The sequence below is a fragment of the Notechis scutatus genome, chromosome 3 (genome assembly GCF_049901735.1).
Source record: "Notechis scutatus isolate UNSWTSFEM ecotype Mainland chromosome 3, rNotScu1.2, whole genome shotgun sequence".
In the NCBI taxonomy this organism is placed as follows: domain Eukaryota; kingdom Metazoa; phylum Chordata; class Lepidosauria; order Squamata; family Elapidae; genus Notechis; species Notechis scutatus.
In genome coordinates this window covers 30,222,434-30,242,028 of record NC_142011.1, presented here as the reverse complement: position 1 = coordinate 30,242,028, position 19,595 = coordinate 30,222,434, and the positions used below count along the sequence as shown (strand labels likewise).

General features: G+C 35.0%; 1 protein-coding gene across 2 annotated transcripts in view; it reads right to left on the bottom strand.

Moving 5' to 3' along the window:
* Positions 1-589: 589 nt before the first annotated feature.
* PTPRT (protein tyrosine phosphatase receptor type T) overlaps positions 590-19,595 on the bottom strand; it is a 687,970-nt gene continuing 668,964 nt past the window's right edge. For both annotated transcript variants that reach the window (XM_087959374.1, XM_087959375.1), the window contains 5 exons: positions 15,186-15,317; positions 13,862-13,987; positions 11,126-11,289; positions 10,249-10,384; positions 590-7,299 (listed from right to left, as the gene is read on the bottom strand). In XM_087959374.1, the coding sequence (XP_087815500.1) occupies positions 7,246-7,299; positions 10,249-10,384; positions 11,126-11,289; positions 13,862-13,987; positions 15,186-15,317 (612 nt within the window). In that variant the 3' untranslated portion in view covers positions 590-7,245. The remainder of the gene's footprint in view (positions 7,300-10,248; positions 10,385-11,125; positions 11,290-13,861; positions 13,988-15,185; positions 15,318-19,595) is intronic.

The following is a 19,595-nucleotide window of genomic DNA, read 5'->3' as shown; positions in this document are numbered from 1 at the left end:
TTATTCAAAGGCATTATTGAATGAGATTTAGAGCCCTGAACAGAGAAAGTAGGATAAACATGGTTTGATAGGAGCTGCAGAAATTGTACAAGTAAATTATAGAAGCTATTTTCCCCTGAACATTCCAGTCACATCTGATAGTAAATCTTCCTTACCTTGAATATAAGAACAGAAAATGTGTGTGTATTTTCTATGTACCTAGGAGCATGAAGATACTACCGTGTTTCTCATATAATAAGGCCGGGTCTTATTTTTTTTTGAGCCCCGAAAAAATGGCTAGGCTGTCTTTTCGGGGGTGACTTAATTCCCCCCCCCTTGCATCTTTGGGCGGGCGGGCAGTGACGGCTTGGATGTTGACCTCAGCGTTGGTGGGGCACTTCGTATCGGGGTCAACGCAGGCAGCACCATATCCTGGTGTGCAACAAAAGTACTTCCTAATGGCAAGCCCCCTGACCATTCCCCCCCATTTTGCATGTTTTAATATAGGCCTTAATTTGGGGGGGAGGGGCTTAATTTCATTTCATGCCTATAAAACATGCTGGGACTTCCTATTGGGGGAGGCCGTATTGATGGAGAAACAGGGTATCTACATCATGAGACCTTAATTACCACGATGATATGGAAACTAGGGTACTTTCCTTTTCTCTCTTTCTCAAATTTTGGAATGACATTACAATGAAATAGTCTTTCTGTAATCATACCATTGCTGGTTCCTAACAATTTCTCTCTCCACGATTGATTTGTAATTTTTTGGCTTGCATTACCACCACTAACAAAGTGGAACTCAGTTGTTGCAAATCAATACTGCACTGCTAGAAGCCATTTCAAGAAACCTATTTTTTCATCTTGTCTACAGTTATATTAATGGTTACATCACTATATTCAATCCTTAATATACCCATAAGAATGAAACAACATGCCCGTCTTAAAAGGCTGATAATTGAACTTATTCACATGTGCCATGATGCATAGGTTGTATTTTCTGCACACTAAATTGAGCACAAAGTCTGAGAAAATCAGTTTTCTGGAGATTGCCTTTTGTGAAATTTAAAAATGTTGGTTTCTGTAAATAAAGGTTGAAGGTTAAACCAAGATTCCCAGCTACTGAGTTTGCAAAATACTAAACTACAATGCCCATTAATAATTATTCAACACCACTACTGATGTCCAAGTTTCAAAGAACACATCAACAAAGCACTTTGGCTTTTTAGTGCACAGCTAATGGTCAACATAATTTGTCATTCACATCTAATTTCATAACAGAGACAGCTTATTGGTATTACTTTAGCAAATTACAACACAATTCTGCCCTAATACCCACATCAAAACAAGTTCATTTTTTCCAATTTTGCTTCTACAAAAAGACTTTTGGAAATATAGTTTTCCTATCAAGGGGTCTGTTTTCTGAGAGTTTACTGTATATTACAGTGCAACTTTAATCATCTTTTTTCTTTTAGCTCAAATATTATGTATATATTAACAGAAAAAGATAAGGACATGTATGTAAACCTAATTGAATGAGTGATGGATGGCAATGTAAATGTAAATCTGTTTTTTTTCTTGTTGCCCTCACTAAAATAAATTATTTTTTTAACAAAATTCTGCCCTCTCCCCATTACAAGTTGGCCTTATTTCTAAAGAAACATACATGGAATTGCATTATGCAGCTTCTCTCATAATCTTCTTATGTGAATATCGCTCCTGAACAACAAGCACTTTCCTTCTGAAATTTTTGCTCATGTTCTTTGTGTGAAGAGGACATTAGTATAAGAACCCACAAAAATAGTTTAACTATGACAAATAAATGAAACAGGTACATTTTGTCATTCCTACTGCTTTCACATAATTTTTACAATTGTTGTGAAGGCTATTATCTGTCCTCCATCCCTGCTGAGAAGAGCCTTTGGTGCTATTTTGTAGGATTTTGCATCAATGCCTGATTACTGTTCTGCTTTAATAAGTTCTGAATTAAGCTGCATTATAGCTTCTCCTTTTATGATGAGACATTAATTGGGTTATGTTTTTGGAAATTTGTTAGTTCTTTCAAACAGTCTTCAACCACCTTGAGTTGGATGATATGTGGGCTAGAACAGTTTTAAAATTAACAATAACAAAAAACTTTCCTGGTAAATATAACATAATCTATGATAAAATGTAACTGTAATGATAATGTAGTTTTCTCCCACACATCCTTCTTTTCACTCTCACATACAGTACTAGAAATAAAAGAGTTCAAAACCTGTATGTTTCCTACATTTAAAATTATTTTTCTTCCTCTCTACTTCCCTACTTTTTCTTTTACAGCCTATACATAACCTACATACATTTCTATCTAGAAAGTTGTTTTGTGGCAGGTGCACTGATTATGGTAAGTACATCAGATTCCTGCTTGTACTTCCCCCAAAGATTAAGCCAATGGGGATCCTTTTACGCTTCACATAAATGCACTGCACACATGGAGGCCATGGGTAAGCAGATAAAATTAAATTAAACAGGAAAAGGTGCACAACAGAGTTCCATTTTCACCTTCTTCCATTACTTCCCTTGCACCAGTCTTTCTTCTCAACAAGCTTTAACATTTCTCATAAGAACAATTTCACTATATTCGAGCAAAATTTAACCTAGATTATGACATGTCCCCAAATGGACATTTGTCATATTGGAATACTGCTATGAAGATGCATAGGTAGAAGGCACCTCTGCACAAGTCCAAGAGCATCTCTGTTGCTCTGAAACAGGCAAGCCTGATATTTGAGTTGCACAAATCCTAGATGCACAATTTCATTAACTGAAAATTAGTGCAGAAAAGAGCAACAAAGATCATTAGGAGACTGTATGCCAAAACATGTGAAGAATGGTTGCAGGATTTGGGTATGTCTAGTGTAATCAAAAGAAGGACCAGGAGTGACATGACAGCAATGTTCCAATGTTTGAGGGGCTGAGGGTGTATGTCAACCTACTATACTACTGAAGGCAGGACAAGAAGCAATGGATGAAAAACAAAGGAGAAATTTTCTGACAATTGGGAAATAATTAATCAGTGGAACAACTTGCCTCCAGAAGTTGTAGGTGCTCCAACACTGGAGGTTTTTTTTAGAAGAGATTGGACAATCATTTGTCTGAAGTGGTGTAGGATTTCCTGCTTGAGCAGGGGGGTTGGACTAGAAGACCTCCAAGGTCCCTTCCAACTCTATTATTCTATTATTCTGTTAAAGTAGAAATGAAGGTTCCTCAGTAATCAAGATTATTTGAAATGAAAATACTGTCACATACAAATAGCAGCCTTGCTTGAAGTTAAGTACCCTTTGTCACTGAAGCATTTCACATTTCCTTGAGAACTTCAGATACCATCACTTTTATAGCTACTTGTCGCTTATTTATTTGCACATTTAGAGCAGAAATTCTTTTATTGTGTTTTAATAGTTCTATCCTGCTGGTGAACTTGCAAAAAATATGTCTAGAGAGCAAAAAAGATTATTAATTAAAGGGGTCTATTAAATTATAATGTTTTGTAGCTATTGGTGCTCTGTCCTTTTATTTTTAAAAGTGGAAATTAACACTGTATTTCAAATGTTAAAAATCAATGCATGTAATACCTGATTGCCTGGTTATTAATGAAACAACTAGAAGATAGAATCACATCAGCAGAAATATCTTAAAGGAAAGGCATCCTTCTTACTGACCCAATGAAAATAAGTCAAATAAAGTAAAATAAAATTTTGCTAGATATTTGATTTTTTTTTTAACGTTACAAGATTTAGGATCAAAATGGGAACTTTAAATGTTTACATATAGTAGCCACAAGAAGCCCAAGACACATGGAAAATATTTCAAATCCCATTTCCTGATGTCAATTTTTGTTATACATGTGTTTATGTGTATATGTATAATATATGCACACGAACACACACACATATATACATATATTGGGAACATTGAAGCAATGTTTTTCAATAGATAATGTGGGGCAGAAGGAGGATTAAACCCAATTTATGTGTATCCTTGTGTACACTAGAATTCTATAAAATACAGAGGCCCGAAAAAGTGACGAAGCTAGCAGAAAATTGATTGATTTGATTAGAGAAAAGAATCTATCCAATTTTGTTTCTTCCTGGAAATCACTTCTGAACTTTGTTCTTGAGACAGAAAAAAATGAACTTTTGACTTTCAGTTTTGCTAATTGACCTAGTTTGTTATTATACAAATGATTAGTACTCATTAAATTCTATTTTGTACTTTACTATGCCAAACAAAGTTGACAGTCAATGCTATTTTTCTTTCCCTCTTCACTCTACACCTCTGTTTCCTCCTTCATTACTTTCCCTACAATTTTCCTATTATCTTTATTTTCTTTTTTTTAAAGTATATAAAGAGGTAGGAAATATTCATGTAGGGATCACAACAGAATGTGTTCAAATCTGTTTGCATTGCCAACCAACCAACTAATCAAAACTCTTCTCTCCCATAATGATTAGCTATTTTTCAACTATGTCACTTCCAGGCTTTTTCTTTCATGGCTGAATCCTTTTTTTCCTGTTTTTATGTCAAATTTTAACTTCTATTTGCATTTGCCTTGTTTTGTATGTTGCCCACTGATTGTTCTGCCTTCTTTATCTCAGATGCTTAATCTGACCCATTTAAAATGGACCTCTATCTCATTTCCCCACTTCCAAGTACATATAATCAAATATATTTCTCCACTTTCAAATGAAGAATGACACTACGAGGTTACCTACACCAATCAATTATAGTCTGCCTATTAGTGTAAAAAAAAGATTAATATTTCTTTCAATTGCCTCAAAATTTCAGTTGCCTCAATCTTTGGCAACTACATGGGCACATCTGCATAGCTGTCTTGACAGTAACATTAAAGTGGTTTGTCATTGCGTGCTTGCAAGATACTTTTTTCTAGATTATAGCCCTAAAATTTCTTTATAGACTCAGATAAATGGTAGCCAGATCTGACCTTTTCTAATTTTTCAGAATCACCCAAGATCAGTTATGTGCACCCATATGACATTAGAAAACCATAGGTGTGAGTAGCCTTGTAACAACATCAGTTTAACAAATAAATGTAATGCAGATGTCAGTGAGAAATATCATATTTCTATATCTGCAGATAAGTGCTCTAAATATATGATGTAAGCATTTGCAAGGAAAGAAATTTATGGTGATGATCAAAGTGTTAAATTACTTTTTCAGGGTAGAGTTTAGCTAACTGTTTGTTCTTTTGCATTAGTCTAAAGGCACACAAATCACTATATATTATGTATACAATATAATATGTAGTTGGTTCCCCAAATTGGGGATAGTATGAACACAATTTAAGAGAGTTACTGAGAGATGTAACAGTTAAATGAGCTAATTTTACTTGTCACATGCCAAGTTTAAACCTTCACTTTCTTCACAGACTTCTTATCTGGGAGAAGTGTATAGTTGCATTAATTCTATGCTTGAGGCTCTTCTTTCTTTGAAGTGGAATGGCTAAATTAAGGATAGCTAAATGTTTAAAAATACCAAAATATAACTGCTATCATACATCATTTCAATAAGTGACAGTTTCATAATAAAACAAAATCTGACAATTTCATATTATTCAGCTTCAACATAGTTCTACCATTTCAATGTACAATTCTTGACTTGAGGCAAAGAGAACAATGTGTTCATTTTCAAAAAAAATGTTTTCTTAATATATAACAGAAAACTTTGATCCCCTTTCCCATAATGCACCCCAAAATTTTCCCTCAAAGACAAAACAGTTGTGATTTTGAAAATGAAAGCATAAAATTATTTCTTTTACAAAATATTTTTTCAAATTGATTGTTGCTGCAATAGTTATTATGAGGCAAGATATTAAGTGTATCATGTACCATAAATAACAGTACCTTTTACAGAAAGGACAGCTAACACATGGGTTAATAAAAATTATTCATCTCTCTTCTTTGATCAGACAATGAAATTTGAAGGCCCTTCATTATGTCCCTTGTTTGGGTAATGTGATTGGCCAGCCTAACTTATAAACTCATATTAGTTAACATCTTACATATATATGCAGTTCATCAGAAGGTGTGAAGTTGCAATCACCCATTTCTATATGATCAGGATATTTTAGAACACCGCTTTCTACCACATTGGTTAATGAGGTATGTAACAAGTCCATCAACTGTACTATTTCATATAAAATATCAGATCTACTGTGTAGGTCAGGGTTGTCAAACTGGTAGCCTGCGGGCCAGATATGTCACATGCAGGGCATGCCCACCCCAGCTCCACAAAGGGAAAAAAAAAACATCATGAGATGTCACATGACGGCAATGTGACACCGTGAATTTGACACCCGTGGTGTAGGTGGTAGAATAATTTCCAAGGTACATATTTTAAGCCCATCCTTCATTTTCCCCCTTTTGTAAATATACACTGCACACAATCAAATACTTATGATAAAATAAAATTAACTTCATTACCAAGCAAAGGAACGATAATTTGAAACATGAAGATAATTTCAGGGTGACCTCAATGTACTTTGCTAGGAGGTGCAATTTTACAGAGTTGCTTCACTAGCACTGCAGCTGATAGGAACCATTAAGATTTAACCAATCCATGCAGAACATTCAAAATCTAGTAGCATTGTGTATTAATCAAGGCAGAAAATTAACTGGCAGCTTCTTCATTCCATAGCCTGCTTTTAAGACAATAAGAGCTGACAGAAAAATCACACATTTATGACGGTGGTTTTTTCATCTGAAAAACTTAACACAAAGGCTTGCTCTGCTAAAAGCCAAACATGTGTTTAATGAAGCTTCCCTTTAAAGCAAACTGGCTTATATAGGAAATAAAAAAGTGAGGATTTGTAGAAACACAGAAAGTGGAGCTGATATTTTATACACACACACACACACACACACACACACACACACACACACACACACACACACTCCTGTTTGCATCAAGGAAGGGAAAAAAGACACATCCAAAATGATAGGGAGAAGCAGTCAGAAGGGATTAGAAAGCAGAATATTCCACCTTGCCTCTTGCTTTGCCATAGTGGGTTGCTTAAAAGGCAAGAATGTTCTAAAAACAGATGGCAACAGATCTCTCCTCCGGCACTCAGCGCTGACCTGGTTTCTCATTCAAGGATGAAGAGCTATATATGCTTTAGCCCATTACTCCTCTGAAGTAAAGTGGGTAACCAATGTCCTTCAAACACCAAAGCTTTAGGTGTTTTTAGCTCCCTGCCTTGATGAGCTAAAATGAACTTAAGTATTCCAATGCAACCTCATATACAAATTTATATTGTTCCTGAAAGAGATAGAAGATAAATCAAGTTAATATTCAGGTGACTCATTCTTTCAATCCACTCTACTTTAATATCACATTTAGACTCCCAAAATTTCTCAAAATCCCATACACAGATACAGAGTTCCAAATTTTCATTCAGTGTTCCATGTGACCCTTAGAATATTCTTGTTTCATTTCCTCAAATTGCTAAGGTAGAAGAATATGGGCAATATTACAAATAGCAATTAGATTATAGCACAATCAGCTTGAAATGTGTTTTACCATTCACATCAAATAAATGCATTGTTTTAAAAAAATCAAATGCAAAAAAGATATTTTTTTTTAAAAAAAGACAAATACATATGGGCAGAACCTGCATTTTCCCTACTCTTCTAAAGATGAAAAGTTAGAAAACTAAATATAATTCCCAAGGAAGAATTTTTAATAAATTTAGACTGATCTAGAAGATTCATATATCTAATGAATAACTTTATGTAAAAGTAGAACTCTTCAAAAGTACTTCTCCTGCAGCTTCTACTATATGGAAAGCTTCAACATGCCTGGACAACTTAATATCTGAAGAGGTATGTTAGATCGGGGTGGATCGGTTCCCAAAGAGACGCGAGACCATTTGGTAACGTTCAGCTCTTTATTTAGGTATGTTACAGTGCAAAGAATAGGAACCGCGGCAATCCTTTTTAAAGGGTTTGCCTGCGGCTCGGTGGCCAATGACAGCGCTTTGAATCTCCCGCGATCGGCTCGGCCAATCGCGGTAGATTCTTAGCGCGCCAATCACGGCCGCTCAGTTAGCCAATCCGGTCGTGGTCCGTGTGGACCAATCAGGTGTCAGGTTTTGGAGTATGCTAATATAGCACACCGTAGTTTCTCAAAAATTCTCTTAAGTCAGAGATTCCCAAACTTTCTTTGCTCATAGCATTGCGAAGTACTTTAGTGTTTCAGTAATTTTTTTCATGGAATTCCATTGTGCCACTGGAGTGCCAGTGAACAATTGAGAACCACACTTTTCAAGTTATAAGTTATTTAAAGCTTTAAAGATTAACCCAATTTAGTATCTTAAATTGTGGTTACAAAACAATCAGACTCCAGTTCAAATTTTTAGTATTATCAACATGTGATCCAGTGTCTTACATGGATATTCCATTTGGACTAAGTTGGGGCTTGAGATCTTCTACAGCGTACTGTCACATGAGCAATAATTAAGTTGCAATATGTGTATATATGTAAGAAACATTCTGCTGTATATTATTTGCTAATTACCTTATTCCTACTGAAATTAATGGATATAGCCCAACTACGATTAAGTAATTTGAGTGGGGGTGGGAGGGAAATCCACAGGCAACAAACAGGTTTTCTTTCAAGAGCTGGGATAAACAGTGTCCAAAATATATGTCCACTTTATTCATTGCTAACATAATGTTTCTATTAATACATCCTCTGAACAGCCATCCAGAAGAGACACAATTGTTCAATTTTATTTAAAGTAGTTAAGATACCTGTAATCTGACACCTGTTAAGACCCTGTTGATCTAAACATTATAAGCCAGGCTTCACCAATATATTGAAGCTCTCATTCTGTCATTCTCAGATCTCTCATTATCTCATATAAAGCAAGTAGGCAAAATATTCAAGTTTTCTGACTAAGGCTGGATGAGGCTGAGATTAAACTGAAGATGCTGGGTTGACAGTTGGATTCAACTTTGTTTGCAAGTTGTTGTATTCCCCCAGAAAGAACCCAAACATTTTCCCTGACCTTACGTTGTCCCTGGATTGTTACATGATGATAATATCTTCCCACTGTGCCACTAGTGACCTTTCCATAACTAATCCATGTCTTAATTACATCACATTTCAGGAAAATATCTGAAAGCTTCCATTGTTCTAAAACAAAAGTGGTTATATTAGATCATATGAGAGTAATATGAAAATTCTTACATTTGCTACTAAGTTAGTTCTAAGGAAATATTTACAATTTAAACTCTGACTTACTTATGGTCTCTTTATGTAAAGTCCTATAACTTTTTATAAATCTACCCAGAAATGTGTTATTCTAGCATATAGGAAAGGACTTTTTCTTACATTGCTCTCAAATAAGAGGATTTTAAATTATTTTAAGGTTATTCTATATTATTTAAATAATTTATATTTTATTCTTTCAGTATGGTTAATATTGGCTGAAGTCCCCTCCCCCCATGTTTTTAGTTTTGTTTCTTTTTCACCCTTAAATGGACAGGTAAGCAGTACTGTATTAGGATTATTAAGTAAATAAACACAGCACATACATTACCACTGGACTGGACATAATCTTAGAATGTATAATATATTATTTAAAATCTCAACAAGCAAACACATAAACACCACCCTCAAAGTTCTATGTATCTGGGGGAAGTGTGTCTGCTTTGTCTGTACTTGCCCGTAGATACAACTTATCTCACATCATTTTCTCTATATAGGAGAACACTGAAGGTTTCTATTTTTCACCCAGTTTAAAACAATTCTGAACAGAGTTTCATAGACTTTGAGTAAGTAGACTGGAAATCTTTCAAAACAATTCTTAAAACAGCGCCACCTTTCATTCAGGCTCACCTAGAAGCTTGGAAAGCTTTATAGAATAACAGAGAAGTGCTCTGTTTGTACAAGGTTAAAAAAAAATCATCTTCTGAATTATTGTCAAAGTATGCGAAACCCCGCCTTGTTTCTGTATACTGAATTAAATGGATTTTATTTTAATAGGCTTTATTAGCTATGCATAGATGCTGTTTGCACGCCTTTCAAAACAAAAGCAATTGAACTGTACTTTAAAATAAGTGTTCCTTAGGAGTTTTTTCAGTACATAATGCAGCTTCTGCTATTATCTGAATACATAAAATCCAAAATGGATGCTTAGAAACAAAAAGAGTCTGTGAATATTTTATTTCAAAGAACAAGAAGCAATCAACCTATTATGCTTACCAATGTCTCCACCATGTTGGACTTGTTGTTCCGCAAGGTTTTCACTATGTGAAATACATCAATGATATTTTGCTGCTGGATCATTTCACATACACTACATATGGCACAGAAGGTGCCACTGCGGCCACCACCATTCCTAGAATAAACAATAAGAGCTGGTTTAGGAAATTACATATGTTCATAACAGAAGAGTACTTCAAGGGGATCTAAGAGATCTATCCAAATGCAAGTCCATCAATTACATGTAACAGCCATATATACAATTTACTTGCATTAATGCTTTTCATAAAAATAGTTCAATAACATTAGATTCAGAACAGAAACAGCAAACATAGGTCCATTCTAGTTTGTCTTGTTGGGTCACATAATATATGTTCTATTATATAATCATATTTTATTGCATTTCATATTAAGTATCAATGTGTGATACTTCTGGACCATATAATTAATAACAACAGGTTATCATCAATATTTGATATCCTTGGGTAGCTGTAAATTCCAATCAGTATTCATACTATATATGCTGATTTAGCCACCAGCCAACATTTCTCAGTGATCTAGAGTAATGAGGGAAACTCTGCAACATAAAAATTCTTGGACTTATGAACAGAGAAGGGGAATAGCTTAGAATGACCATTGAACCAGAGTCATTGAGAACCAGGCTTAATGATAACAAACAAACAAACAACATATTGATTTTTAGCTCTATAATACTATAATGCATTAAGCAGACATTTGGATATTCAGGTTTTCTTTAAGTATGTGTATCAAACAGTACAGGGTAATCCATCAAAGTGATCAAGTTTGCAATGCTTCTTCTTCTTTTCAGACAGGCAATCTGAACTTAATACAGAAAACAAGATACAGAAATGCTTACAGGCAATGAACCACAGTCCGCCCATCTCGCCCATCATATTGCTCCTGCCATTTTTCCAATCGCCTGACCACTTTCAGGAGAGAGCGTTTAGAAGGAGGAGTGTCTCTATATGCTGGCCAGCCAATATACTGCAAATGTTGAACAATACGGTACCCATCTTGTGGCTAAAGAAAAAAATTTAGAATTGGTTGAATCTTGAAAAGGAAGGTATGGATGTTTCTATATACCCCCAGAACAGCATGTGTTGTATTCTAAGAGATTTGAAAGAAGATTTCTCATTCATTTTGGAATTGGGGAATATTTTCAGAAGTGTTTATCTCAGCGAAACTATTAAAAATCATACATTTATTTATTTATTTATTTATTTGATTTGCCAATTGTTTACAAGATAATAAGTATAAATGTATACATAGTTGTGAATACATGAAATGGGTACATATAAGAAAAATAAAAGAATAAGAGAAACAATAGGACAGGGACGGTAGGCACGTTGGTGCGTTTACAGCGCCCCCTACAGACCTCTTAGGAAAGGGGTGAGGTCAATAGTAGACAGTCTAAGGTTAAAGTTTTTGGGGTTTGGGGAAGAAACTACAGAGTCGGGTAGAGTATTCCAGACATTGACCACTCTATTGCTGAAGTCGTATTTCCTGCAATCAAGTTTGGTGCGGTTTACTTTGAGTTTGTATCTATTGTGTGCTCTTGTGTTGTTATGGTTGAAGCTGAAGTATTCATTGACAGGTAGGACATTGCAATGTATGATTTTATATACCATGCTTAAATCAGACCGAAGACGGCGTAATTCAAGGTTTTCAAGTTCTAGAATTTCAAGTCTGGTGGCATAAGGTATTCTACAACGAGTAGAGGAGTGGAGAACTCTTCTTGTGAAATATTTCTGGACTTTCTCAATTGTGCTAATATCAGATACGTAGTGTGGGTTCCAGACTGATGAACTCTATTCAAGTATTGGTCTAGCAAATGTTTTGTATGCTCTGGTTAGTAGTGTGATATTACCAGAGAAAAAGCTACGTAGGATTAGGTTAACAACTCTTAATGCCTTTTTGGCTATGTAGTTGCAGTGGGCTCTAGCACTTAGATCATTAGAGGTGAGTATTCCAAGGTCCTTTACAGAGCTTGAGTCATATTAGAACATTCTTCATTTATAACAGAAAAATTAAAGAAACACTTTTCCTGCATCACAGTGGAAACCAAGGATGCCGTGAAAGCTTTTTGTAAGCATCATCTGGAAATATACCATAGACTCAGTTACTAGTAACTAGCAGAACCTCTCTTGAATGTGATGAGAAAATTTGGGGACAATTGTCAGCTCTAGAATTTAAAAAAAAAACCTGTTCTTTTCTTTTAAAGATGGAAAAATCATTATTTAAAAAAAATCATTTTTAATTAACAGACAATAATGATATTCAGCTAATGACTTCAAAAGATTGAATATCAAGGGCATATTTAGCACTGACATTGCAATTATTTTCTAAAACCATTATAAAGAAAATTGTAGCTGATAAATAGCCTGACTCTTCTGTCTTCCTTTGCAGGCACAATTATAATTACAAGTGATAGGTTAAAGGGGATATTTAATACCATATCTGTTAATAGAGCAATTGTTTCATTGTCAATGCTTTGTAGCAGAGTATAGAGTTAAGTTTGATATATAGATAGGGTGATGAAAGAGGGACTGCCAAATGGGAAATATTGAAACCATGTTAGCCTTTCTCTTTTATTTATACAGGTAGTTCTTAACTTACAACAGTTCATTTAGTGACAGTTCAACGTTACAACAGCACTGAAAAAAATGATTTAGGACTGTTTTTCACAGTTGTAAACTATGCAGCATCCTCATGATCATGCGATTCAGATGCATGGCAACTGGTTCATATTTATTACCATTGCAGTATCCCAGTATCTCATGTGATCACTTTTTTCCACCTTCCAACAAACAAAGTCAATAGGGAAGCCACATTGACTTAACAACTGGGTTAGTAATTTAACCACTGCAGCGATTCACTTAACAACTGTGTCAATAAATATAAAATGGGGCAAAACTCACTTAAGAAATGTCTTACTTACTTACTTACTTTTGGACTCAATTGTGGTCATAAGTCAAGGAATACCTGTATTAGCTAGCTACCCATATTAGAGGAAGATATGGACAATAGCAATGTATGATAAAATTTACAATGGTATATTCTTGAATGCATAATCCTAGATTGGGTATTTCCTTGACCTTTCTCATGCAAAACCTAGATTCATATCTGCCATCCAGTTCTAGTCGATTACATGCTTCAAAAATTCAAAATCAAGGATAAACAGCGGAGAACAGCTAGGAGAGATAAGATATAGTAAAAAGAAAACAAGGTAGGAATTAGGAAATAAGCCCCAATTATAGAAATATTAGTCAATACTGCAATTGATGGGAGTCTAAAACTATACAAGCAAGATAATAAGTTAAGAGGGGACATCACTTTAGCATCTTGTAGAATGATAAAGAGTAACCCTAATAAGAAACAAACAAAATGAAACAAAATAACCATTTTGGCTTCATTTCCTATAACTTACCCCTTTCAATAACTCTAATCTGTCCAATGTTCTATGTTCAAAAGAGACAGGTTGCCCGCCCAAAGAACAGTAACAATATGATCATCCCACCTACATTATCCCAAGGCATCCTAATTAATATCTGCAGAATGAATATTGATAGAAAATTATTTGACTTCTATTTACCCTTGCCATGTTGCAGATCCGAAATATCCGATTAATAATATCCTCATCTATGTCAGCAGAAACAAATTCCACTTGGATTGGCCCATAACAGCAAGATGTCTTTTCTGGCCAGTACTGCATACAAAGCTGATCGTAATGAAAGAAAAACAAACACAAATCAGGAGGAAAAAAGGAGAAACACAAAACACCAGTTTTCACACAAAATCTTAGAATGTTCATTTCTATTAAAAGACACCTTGAACACACTCTGAATACAACATAAAATATTAATGACAAATATAGAGGAAATCATTATCTTGATCCTTAGTCCCAGTTTTGCAAATCATTGTTCTTTATATTTCACGAACCTAAACTCTTGTTTAATGATGGGAATTATTATCAGAGCTTGCCAAAGTATCTATTAAAGGAATTAAATTAACTTATGTTGTCAACCCTGAAGTTGGCCTGGCCGAAGCCATCTTGGAACTTCATTGCCACACTAGAGCTAAGGGATAGGGAGGGGGGATTAGAGATAGCTGTGGCTGTGTAGTCAAAATAAAATACTTTCTTTTGGGAACCAAGGATGTTTTCACACCTGGCTGTAGGAAGGAGGAGTGATGTCACCAGACCAGCATATGCTGCCTCGATTGGGCCATGTGACTGATTGTTTGGGATTGGGGGAAAACTTTCACTTTTAATGAGGTGAAAACTTCAGAGTTTTCATCTAAGAGTTGGTTTTCACCAGATATGCGACAATATGATATTTCTTTGAGGAATCTACCTGGCTTAGAGTCTTTGCTTGAAATGGATCTATTACTTGGAACCCTGACACATATATTTAATGTGGGTCCAATAGTAACTAAAAGTGCTTATCCATATATACTTTTTTTCCAACATTTTTTTATTTTTACTATATAAAGAAAGAGCAACTATATCAATGTGTATATAAACAATGTGTTATCTGATTACAGTTAGTTTGAGCAATAGTCATCACCATCATAATAATGTTCATTAGTAGTGATCATATAATAACCGTATTTTCTCCACATAATATTAATATTTAATTGTTAATACTAAATCATATTGATAATAATAATAAACCCTCATGGTAAAGTTAATTCTTATTTGACCATAGATAAAATGAACCCCATGTTTCAAAATATTCCGTATCTTCCTTCTCTTTAATTTCAAGTGTAAATCTATCCATTTCTGCAAATTCTAGTATTTTTTCTTACTATCTTCTAATCTGTGGGGAACTCCACACCTTTCCAATGTTGTGCAAATACAATTCTGGATGCTGATAACACATGTAATATTAAATACATAGTCATAATAATCCACCTACCTGGGCAGCATCCATTTCATTCAGCATCACAACAGAAGAACAGTTGTAATCAAACACTAGCCTCCAGAAATCAGCTCCAGTGTTGGGCAATGGATGCTGAGTAACTATAAAGGCAGCAGGTTGCTTGTGGCTCTAAAGGAAGAAGAAGTGACAAAAACCCGTTATTGTTTATTGAGAAGCATATTACACTGGGGAGCCTATGGACAGGCAAACAGATTAACATAAATAGATTATACAAATCATACCTCATACTCTGTTTTTGCCACCCACCCCATTGAATAGAAACAGCCTGCATAATAAGGTTTTATTTCATTAGAGAAGAAGCATAAGAACAAGAATTATCCCTTTTGCATAACAATTAGAATAAATGACTCAATGTGCCACCTGGAAGCAAGACTTTTCCTAAGGAAATCAATAACTGGAAACTGAAATTTAATAAATTAAGTTGACACAACAAGCTTCTGCTATTCTCAACCTAAACAAGTATTTTTTTTTTCCTTTTTAAGAGCTTAGCCTAAAAAAAAGCCTTTAAACCTCTAAAAGTTGGGATGTATCCATTATGTTTCAGACATATTTTCTCTAAGCATTTATATTAGGTAGATGTTAATGCTTAGATGGGAAATACACCTGGGAATTTTAGAGCTGCTGGCTAGACTGCAAAATAAAACAAAACAAGAAACAGAAGAAAGCAATGGTAAACTCCTGCCATAACACTGCCAAGAAAACTGAAGGGATGCACTCACCAAGAGTTGAGGTCAACTCAAGATCATATTTATATTTAATTCAGTTAATTGTATTAGTGATTGATAGGAGCAGCACATTAATCCCAAAGGAAGATGAATGTCTGATAATGTATTTCTTAGACAGAAAATCATAGAAAAAGTACATTAATTGGTGGGGCCACTGCTTGTGGGATTCTTTCACATGAATAATAGTATGCCTGTCCAAACAGGATGGGAAACTTTCATTGTCCCCATACATTAAAAAAGTTAAGTAAGATTCCCCAAAATTATAGGCCCAAAGTACTATTAAGAAAGTGAGTAAAATTAAAAATCTTTATCTAATTATGAAACATTACAATTGAAAAAATATTTGCCAACATTTTTTCTTTTATACAACAGTAAATTTCTAGAAGTCAACTACTGATTTTCATAATCTAGTGAAAAACATTTGGCCAAGAAGGACAGATCATGCTATTTGCATTGCCATTAACATCCCTCAAATTTAAAAATTTAAAAATGCTAGCATAAAAAGGAGATTACACATTTAAAGTATTATTGCATTTTGCCTACAGCTTACCATTTAAATGAATAAACTATCCCTTCTGAACATCTGTAGAATAAACATGGCTTAGGATTTGGGATAAGCCTAAAAAGGAGATATCCATCTCCTTAAAGCAGTTAGCTAGCATTCTGAGAAGTACTTAAAACTAGTCCTGAGATCCATGCTGAGGTAGTGCTAGTCATCTTGATGAGAATCTTACAGTGGGGAACAGAAAATCCAAACCTTTGTTAACCTGCATCTGAATAGCAAAGCTTGACAAAATGTAAAAAAACATATATAAAAACATATAAGAATTGCTATGAAGAAAAAAAAAACACACAGATCAATCAGTATATATATATATATATATATATATATTTAAAAAATCTAAATTAAGCAGGAACTTTCCTTCATCACATCAAGGTAACAAAAGTGGATTGAGTTATCAGAAATAATACTACCCAGATCCTGAGCTTCTTGTTTCACTCAAGACTTAAATGTACATCAGGAGAAGATTCCTCCTTGAAATCCTCTCTGAAAGTCCTGCTTTCTAGAGTACACTGTCACTGTACTAGTAAGGCAAAGAAAAAAGTCATCACTAGAGGGACATCAAGATCAGAGGTGGTATTCAGCAGGTTCTGACCAGTTCTGGAGAACCGGTAGTGGAAATTTTGATTAGTTCAGAGAACTGGCAAATAACATCTTTGACTTGAGATTTTACAGTATTCTTCCCCTGCCACACCCACCAAGCCACGCCCACAGAACCAGTAGTAAAAAAAATTGAATCCCACCACTGATCAAGATGCAGGCATGTGCTGAGCTCCATGAGGTACATCCAACATTCCCCTTTTTATTCCCCAAGCAACTTCCAAGATATAGGCAAAGAATCAGCATTTTTTCTTCAATTTTCATATCTAATGGTATTTATCCTTCCTGGGAATGATTTTAATGAAAAAAATACTATGTTTTAAAATAATGTAATATTTTTTGTTTATTTAAGAGACAGAATAAGATTTGGAGATATAGCTATGATTGATTGGGGTTTTTTTGCAGTGAGAGATTTTATAGCAATAATATCATCATATTGGTTTGTGTCCTGAATATATATGATACAACATATATGGCTACAGAGTTATAAATGCAAGCCACATCTGAAATCAAGGTAGGCAGGTCAGAAAGAAGGCATGTAGCATGAGAAACCCTTCAGCATTTACCGTGGAATTTGTTTCCAAATGGAATATTTGTAAAGATAAACCAAAACAAAAATACCCCCAACAGTTTTATTGCTGGCAGCTGCTCAAAGTTAGACAGAGAAGGTTTTTTTTAAAAAAACAAACAAACAAAAAAACAGCTTTTGCTTAGTGAAGCAGTAAAGGGCCCTGTGCATTCAACTGTTAGATAACAGATGCATATTTGCTATCACAATGCCTGTGAGTCACTCTGACAAGATTTCATACTGCAGCTGAAAGTATTTATTTATTTAAATTGTGAAACATGCAAACCTTAGATTTTATAGCAAAGGTGCTCACTTGTAATCATAACTGAGTGTATGTTAAATAACGAAGAGAAAGAAGGAAAAAATATGGGATTACATTTTGGATTTCTTTCTTTCAAATTCAAATTCAAAGATTTATAACAATTTTAACCCAAACAGATGAATACAGACACCGAATCTAGAGTAAATATATGCTATACAAGGAGATATCAGGGTCGTTCCACACCCCTTATGAAGTGTCATTTTGTAATTAATGTATAGGAGATATCCTTCCCATATCCTGCACTTAAAAGTGATCATTTATAGCAGGGGTGGGATTCAGTTTTTTTAACAACCGATTCTGTGGGCGTGGCTTAATTGGTGGATATGGCTTGGTGGTCATGTGACTGTGTGGGCATGGCCAACTCAACATCACTCATGTCAAGGGTCGCTACTCCTCGCCTAGCCTCTCATGACGGTGTAATGGTCATAAGTGTGAAAAATGGTCATAAGTCACGTTTTTCAGTGCCGTTGTAACTTTGAATGGTCACTAAATGAACTGTTGTAAGTCAAGGGTTACCTGTACAAAAACACAAAAAGCTGCTCTGCTTGCAAAAAGCTGCCCTAAATACCAATCATTAGATTAAAAATACCTGCAAGCCAGAGTTACAAATCAGGCAGGGTGCCAGAGCACCTTGAGGAATGAAAATAGTTAAAATGCAGTGATAACTATCAAGCAGCCATCTCTTGCTCATAAAGTGAAACCCTTTAGCAGAGAGATCATTTAAGCTCTCCAGAAAAAGCACACCCAAGAAAAGCAATCCTTAGATCCATTTGCACCACTTAAAGATACCAGCTGGTCTCACTTACCTCACATGATATCCTAAGGAAATCATCCAGATTTAAGGAAAGGTCACATGCCTCCCAGAAAGGCAATAAAGAAAATCAGTGCCAAGCTTGCATCCTGCTTCTTGGAAGTATACCCCAAAAGGAAAGTGCCAGATAGTACTAAAGCAATGATGAAGACCCCCTCCCCAAATAGAAAAAGAAGCCACGAGGCAGGAAAAAATTCAAACACAATACAAATAATTAAATCACAACAGTAGCTGTTGCTTGTTGAATCTGAACAGAGAAAGTTATCCCATCAATAAACACAGGATTAAATGTCACCAAGCACAGAATTAATCTTCACCAAAAACCAGTTTTAGACCAAAACTCAGAAAGGGTATGTAAACTCACGTTTGAATGTCAATCTTTCTAGCTAGCCAAGAAGCCTTGCTGAATGTCACTCATCTTGGTTCCCTGTCACTAAAATATTTGCTTCATGATTCAATTATTTCTTCAAAGTGCTGATTGTCCAGGGAATTATTTTCTACCAACAACAGTATAAAAATCTTAAAACAATCCTTCCCCTTTAAGAAAGCCAAGCCTCAGAAGCTCTGGAGACAGGAAGTCTAGGTGTACTGGCAAGAATGTAATAAGGGTGGAAAAAACAAGAGATTGCTTCTAACTACCCGTTCTCCGAACTGCTTAGAAAGTTAACAAGGGGTTCTATAGAACCAGACAGAACCAGTAGAATTCCACTCCTGATTTATAGGATGAAAGGAATATCACACTGAAACAGGTTATTTTCTCTTTCTCAGCCCAACTGATCAAAGAGGATAAAAGTGAGA